Source organism: Pocillopora verrucosa, chromosome 13, assembly GCF_036669915.1.
Source record: "Pocillopora verrucosa isolate sample1 chromosome 13, ASM3666991v2, whole genome shotgun sequence".
Taxonomy (NCBI): Eukaryota; Metazoa; Cnidaria; class Anthozoa; order Scleractinia; family Pocilloporidae; genus Pocillopora; species Pocillopora verrucosa.
Window position 1 is genome coordinate 9,770,100 of NC_089324.1, and position 7,414 is coordinate 9,777,513.

General features: G+C 38.9%; 1 protein-coding gene across 1 annotated transcript; it reads left to right on the forward strand.

Moving 5' to 3' along the window:
- The first annotated feature begins 1,898 nt into the window (after positions 1 to 1,898).
- LOC131784150 (fibroblast growth factor 12-like) lies at positions 1,899 to 5,774 on the forward strand. Its single transcript, XM_059100945.2, has 4 exons — positions 1,899 to 1,910; positions 3,910 to 4,192; positions 5,012 to 5,115; positions 5,505 to 5,774. Exons 1-4 carry the CDS (start codon positions 1,899 to 1,901, stop codon positions 5,772 to 5,774), a joined length of 669 nt encoding a protein of 222 aa, XP_058956928.2.
- Positions 5,775 to 7,414: the final 1,640 nt, after the last annotated feature.

Below are 7,414 nucleotides of genomic sequence, written 5' to 3' on the forward strand. Positions count from 1 at the left end.
AATGCGGCAACAGATCTGAGGAAAAACGAAGGAAAGTACGTGATTATATATGTTCATTCTCATTATGTCACTGAACTTACTAACATTAGATTCACAAGATGTCATCGATGACGTCACCAGAAAAGACTCTAATCTTCGTTTGCAACTGACACACACGTGCGAGAAAACCTGCCGTCAACAAGCGTTACAACAATCTCTTTTAAGTTATAGCCCTTGACATCAACGAAGGATTTTCCAAGATTTTCCAACAGAAAGTAACGGAGTAACCGCAGACTTTGGTTCCTCCGACTCAAGAGTACGGGAACTTGATGCCCTCACAGTCTGCATTCTACTGAAGCTGTTTTTCTGAGAATAAGTAAATAGGGTGAGTAACACGTGGCTACGACACGAAACTACTTCTTTTACAAGGATAATCACTCGGTAATTGTGACATTCAAAATTCTGCCTGACTAAACAGCTGGTATTGTTATTATTTTATTTATTCAATTCGGAATGAAAGCCTTGTCCAAGATGCACGCACATCATATACAAACTTCCCTGCAAGATTTCCCAAATCTCAAAGCCGAACACATAGATCGGACTTCAGTTCGTGCCACCATTTTCTTTAACTCTGTTTTGTAGGAGACTTAACTCGAGTAAATGTGGGGTAACTAATAAAGGAACCTTGTTAGGCCGCATACATAACATGCTTGGTATTACCTCTGTGGACATGAATAACTAAACCCCGACTGTGAAAATTGTATTCTTTTTGTTCTTTTAGACATAAACGAGCTAACATTGGAACAAACTCGGAGGGACAAATCAGAGCTAAACTAAGTGATCCATAAAATCAATCGCTTACTATAAACACGGGCAACTGTGAATAGAAACTTTCATGTGTTTTCCCGAAAAAAAAAGAAAAAACAAAATTATCAAAAGAGAGAATTTTTTTGTATTTATTCAAAGTGCCATATTTGGAAACATAATTGCATTTATACAGCCTCTCAGTGATATTTGTAAAAGGAAAGATTGGATCTAACGCTAGCCGGAGATCTAGTACGCACTCTAACTAAAGCTCAGACCCAAATGTCAAAGGTATTCAAACTTGGTCATGGAGATCGTTAGGAACGATATGCCAGTCTGGCATGACAACCTTGTTTCAGTTAAAGACAAAGAAATATTAAGTTTAGGTCATCTCGTTCCTCTTACAGTCTTAAAATTACGTTTCAATCAAAATCCAACTGTCAAAGTAGTTTGACTTTTGGGAATTTTAAGAAAGGGGGATTAAAGAATCGGCCGTTTTCGATGAACTAATCAGAAAGCTGAAGATAAAAGAAAGCTTACTAAGCGAAACGGTTTAAACATGATTTGTCTCGCCCTATCTTACTAGAGTTCATTTCTCTTTGCTTCACCTCTCTCCAGTGGGAAGACAAGCAGAGCGATTTCATGATGGCCGGTTTGGTACACAGTTCTCTTGTCAGTACAAGTAGTGCTCGAGTGAACTCAATTTTCATCCATTATTTGAGGAATATCTTAGAACTTCGTCATCTTTGAATGGCCGTAAATCAGATGACATTGCTTGGTTCACAATTTTTTTCGCATTTTCGATGGCAACACCAAACTAGCAGCCCTATTTCCTACATGAGATAAACGTGAAAACTGACCTGATGCCTTTACTTCATTAAAACACAGAAAATTATTCCTCGTCTTTCGAATGAGTCACAAAAACATCCAACAGCAGAACAGAGTGGTATCTCAGCTGGATGGAGATGCAGCCGAGCTGTGGGAGAATTCTAGAACCCCGTACTGTTGGACTTAGAGGATACACACTCAAATCACCTACCGCAATAGTCATCTACATCAGAGATCTGACCTCCAAAGTCAGAAAATCGTCACGAGCCGGAGCTTACACCTACTAGATGACTTCTCCGGTGAGTTATAGGCTATGTAAGCTGTCTTATGGATGTTAACTGAAGAGTTAATGCATAAGACGTCTAGTAATCCTTTACCGAAACTTGATTTCTGCATTTAGAGTCGCTAGACATCCTGGAGTCGGTCCATAGTGATGGTTTTACGGCTTGAATTAGTTGTCTCTTCTACAAATGATTCATCACATGGCAGTCATCAGTGATCCTAAAATGTTAAGTTGCCTTATGAGATGATGTAATCATGTGCTAAATACTTTTTGCATGCGGCGGGTTATTTTTATCGTTTTCTCTGAACTTATCCCGCATTATAGTTCTGTAGGTCACGCTCTTACGCAACTACTGGAACTCGTAAGATCCTCTATCGCTTTAAGACATGAAATCAGTCTTTAAAACCACATTCTGTTCAAGTGCCAGTCGCACAAAGACAGATCAAGATACTCCACTTAGAAACCTACCAGTTTTGCCATCGTGTATTTTTAGCTCACGAGCTGCCCCGATTCCCGTATAACCTGACGACAGCTGGACTCTTGTCAACGTGCTAATTTCAACCAAGTTCCACCAACTGCGCGAGTAAAGTTTAGAGTGTTCAAATATTCGTGGAGCTTTACAGTTGCAAAGAAACAAAGGAATTACGAACAATGTGCCCCCTTACCAGCTAAACATGACCTAGCACAGAATCTTGGACACGCAAGTAGCTGGTTACCAAAATTAGAAAATTCGAGTTGTAAGAAAACGTCAAATTACATATACAGCAAAGATTTTTTGTTTCCTTGAGAGGTGACGACTAAGTCGTTGAACACAGGGAGCTTTATAGAAAAGAAAACAGAAAAATAGGAATAAGAGAAGAAAAATGAGTAAGTCGCTCCAATGAATTTGAATTGGACCACACACTGATAGCATCTGGTAAACTTACCACGTTCATTCTGTTATATCCTGAACTTTCCTGCCTTGTTCATAGATTTTATTTCTAATCCGTTTTAAATAATGTTTCTTGCTGAAAAAGATAAGGTAGCAAAATTACGCGCGGTGACCTTCTTGGGACTACGAGAAGTCTCCCCTGTTGCCCAACCACGTAGGCTCTTTACTGAGTTTTTCAAGTAGCGTATAACAGCTGTTCTCGTACTTTTAGATTGTATTTTTAAATCTTTCTTCTTATAAAGGTAAAACGTTTAGGTCAGTGTTGAAAGTGCACCTCGAGTCAACCAGATACACAGATTGTAGGAAAATATTTTCAGTAGGGACGAAAGTTTGCTTCCTGAATGTAAGTGTTTTAAAACACAAATTCCATTGTCCACTTTTATACACAAACAAGGTTCAACTGCATTTTACATCTACTGAACGTCATTGTCCCCCCCGGCCCTTCCCCCCCCCATATCGTTAACGTAGCAAATTTAAAGTCGTTTAAGATCTTTTATTGTTACTTTTTTATCATCATTATTTCCTTCGTCTATTTCTTCCTATTAATTTATTTATTTATCTAATGATCATTTCATCTTACGCCCCAAGTTAAGTATTTGTCCCTAAATTACCTGACCCATCAATTCTTACGATCAGTTCTTGACATCGGACTGATATTGTGTGCTACACAAACAAGTCACGAATACAAATCTTGGACTACACTGTTTCGTTTTGTTTCATTTTGTTTCATTTTGCTTCACTTTTGCTCAGAGTTTGCATTTTGTTTTGTTTTGTCATGTCTTTTTCTTTTTGATGTCGTTCAGAGATACTAAGCATGGTTTTAGTAGTCGATAGGTGTGCGAAGGTGTGTTAGGAGAAACTAAACGGAAGCGACGTTTTAGATTAACACATATTTTTGGGAAACCCTGTATGAAAGCAATTAAGGACTTTCTGTGTGCACATTTCCTCCTCTGAATGTGCACCAGGCCGATTGAGACAATTGACAGAATTTGTGAAAATACCAGACACAGTCGAGGGTTTGCACAAACTCGAATTAATTCAACCCCCTCGTGTTTCTATTGCTCAAACCATTTTTCCATTTCAGCTCCTCGTCTCCGTGTTGGTTCTTCGCTCATTAATTGCAACTACGAAGACACCTGTGAGGAGCACAATAAAACCATCGGTAACACAAAATGATTCGAGAACTCCAACAGTCCATGCATCATCGCCAAAAGGTTTAGTTCCAGACGTCGGAAAGCCTTTATTATCTAAACCACCATCAACATGGGTGGACGTTCGCTTGGTGAACAAAAGAGGGTTTTATTTGATCATGTTTGAAAACGGAACAATAGCTGGCAGCTGGAAGAGGCTTTTAACAACGAGATATGGTATGAACAATCTGCAAATTAAGACAGGGCCCACAGATTGACTTTTACTGGGGGAGGGGAGGGGAGGGGTGAGGCGAGGGGCGGAGCGAAGACCAAGGAATAAGCTAAATCAAAGCGGAAGAGTTAGCCTACTGTGGGTGGGAAGCAGAGGAATCTGGTTATGACCTTCTTGGAAACTGGGGTGCTATCACTGGATAAGGTGTCCGTACCCGGCAGTTTTGGTGTTCCAGTAGAATACGTTTTTCAGCAAAGCCGAATTAGAACTTTCATGTGATAGAGATGAATATAAATAACGTTTGAATCAAGTACAAATATCACACCGCAGATTTTGGACAGTTGGTTATTTTTTGCTGTATAAACACCTGTTTAAATGCTCAGCTGCGCGTACCTCGCTCCTCTATCTACTTCGCTTTCCTCCGCCTAATAAGAAATAAGATAATGTATAAAATAGAGCAGTTAGATAACAAATAACTTATAGGACGTTTTGGTGTGTAGTATCGTTGAGTACTTTTACTCTATGTTCGTATTTTGACTCGCCTTACGGGTTCGTAAAAAATACGGCACAACTCGTAACAATACTCAGCGATACTACATACCAAAACGTCTAATAAGATATATACATGTATATTAGCGCGCGAAACTAGTCTAATCCGTAGTTTTTATTGAGATCGAGAGCCCTTTGTAATTTTTATTATGATAAATCAACTAACTGAATGACTTGTCCTGACGACGGAAAATTTTCATGGATGTTCCTAGTTTGAATGTCAATCAGTACATTTGTAGATATTCTAACAGTAGACTTCTTTATTTTTATCTTAGGGCTTTTTCGCATTCAGTCTCACGGGACGGGCATTGTAAAGTTGAAAAGTTTGACAACAATGAAATACATCGCGATCGGCAATCTTGGGCAAATTTATTCCACGGTAAGTAGCTATTATTGAAAAACAGCTCATCACTATGAACACTGTAACAGGGTTTAATTAGTTCCCTCTAAACAGTGAAGGTTGTTTATCCTTAGGTGGGTTCACGTTCTTGTTACCGAACTAAAGGAAAAACCTGAATCGGTTGCTAAAGTTTTTAATTTTAAACCATAGTTTTGGTCTGTATGTTATGATAAAAGCAGTACCTAGTTGAGAGCTGGGTGACACGCCCACGCCCAAAACCTTTGTCAAAGGCATTGAAAACGTAAAATGTTTAAATCTTGTGATGCTCATCAGAGTACCTGTAGCATTAACACACAATGTTGTTCAAGTCTGCGTGGGTTATGTGTCTTCAGTTAGCAGATGCGATGCAAATGTCCTTTATTTTCCAGGCCAACTCGTCCAATGAAGACACTTTATTGAAGCACGCTCAGGAAGAGAATCACTTCTACTCTTTTAGCTCCTACCTGTATCCCACCACTCAAAACCACTCGAACAGGAAATGGCTGCTAGCGATTGGATCGAAAGGACGAATAAGAAACGCTTCAAGGGTGTCACCACTACACAAATCACATCAGTTCCAGATTAGTAACATACGAGAAAACAGCGGGAAAAGCGACGTAAAGGCTTTGGTACATCTTGTAGAGCATAGAGGAAAGTGAAGAAATCCATGGTCATGTTTGCATCAAAGAGAAGAGAAAAATCAAGGAGAGATGACGCTTATCTCCAGGATTAATTGGGCACCACGAATCCGAAATTAGGGTTTGGTTATCAAGTTACTTCGAACAAGCGAACCATATTTTCTCGAACGGCTGCAGTTTGCTGCGTTGATATTTTATGGGAAAAAAGAATCGCAATCTTCGTAGGCATAAGTTTTAAAAAGAAAACAATGGTCGATAGTTAACCGAGTACGTATGGCGCTATTCTACCCTTGCATTTACAGGTTACAAAGAGGCAGTCTGATAGTGGTCTATCTGAAGACAAAAGAAGCAGCGAGACCAAAAACATCTTAAATATAGTGGAGTAGCCTTACCCAGCTTGCCAAACAACGAGAGAGATACCTCGGTCCACGTTTACCGATTTCTTAGGGGTCCAATTTTTTTTAACACTTGTCGCTGATTGGTCCATTCTGGTATCGTGGATCTAGCAGGATGGGTTATTCTAAGAACAATTCAACAAGCAATTCGAGATATTTGACCCGGAAGTGCCACGTACTAATATCAATTAATCCTGAGATTTGTCGTTCCGTGTTAGCTCGCTTAACGGTTCGTATTTCATCGATATGGGAAAAAAGGAGTCTTTTTCCTTAAATTACATCATGAGTGAAATGTTTGGCAGTGGTGTGTCAAATACATTAATTTTTGTACATTGTTATCAAATAGATTCCATTTTTCCAGGGGTACGGTCAATAATAGATTATTAATGACGTCAAAATGCGGCAAGAACCAAAAAGTGGGACACGAAGCGCAGCGGAGAGTATCAGATGATCCTACCTCAGTTGACAATGATTTATTATTGTTAAGACACCCAGCACATCGAATCTATTTGTTGTTAGATACCTTACTCGTACTTCATTTCGCGATTCCCGTTAGACGTCTTGCGCGGGGTTATATTTTCGCAATTTCAATAAGCAAATTAGAAAATGGGGCATCAAATGTTGCGATTCAAGCGTTCTCGACTTTATTTTATTTTTCAGTAAGTTTCTTAAAAACTGGAACAAGTGTTGGAACGTTTCTAGGTACTTGTAAATGAGAACTACCACAACCGAGGCCCTTTTGGAGAATTGCACGAAAGATATTCTCAGGAATTTGTACGAGTCTCGAGATTTAAATGAAGATGATTAGCATTACACGAGACATATACACAAGGCACACAATCGAACTTACCAGTAAAACCAGTTGATAAATTGTGTATTTGTCCATTTATATTCTGTCTGGGATTTGCATTTTCTACATTTTCTATTTTCTATATTTTTCTATATTTCTCGCGTTTAAATTCTGCGTGCATTGGTATTCGGGGGTATAAAATTTTGCGGTTTTTTCATAATAGCAAAAAACGCGAAATTAAATATGAATAAGGTAACAAATGGGCAAAACGCAGGAATTGGTGGCGTCATGTAAGCCTCTGTCCTCCGATAAATCATAGGTAAAAATGGGTAAATCACTGAACTTCCTATGCAATTGTTCATAATCCACGAATGGAATGATCAATGCAATTTGGAGTTCAGAAAATGAATGAGGGGTATAAGGGGACAGGGTGAGTAAAAATTATTTTTCTTATCTATAGAAACAGCACATCACAA

Coding starts and splice junctions, on each gene's coding strand:
- LOC131784150 (XM_059100945.2), top strand. Junction 4,193..5,011: donor GCTTTTAACAACGAGATATG/GTATGAACAATC, acceptor TTTTTATCTTAG/GGCTTTTTCGCATTCAGTCT. Junction 5,116..5,504: donor TTGGGCAAATTTATTCCACG/GTAAGTAGCTAT, acceptor TTTATTTTCCAG/GCCAACTCGTCCAATGAAGA.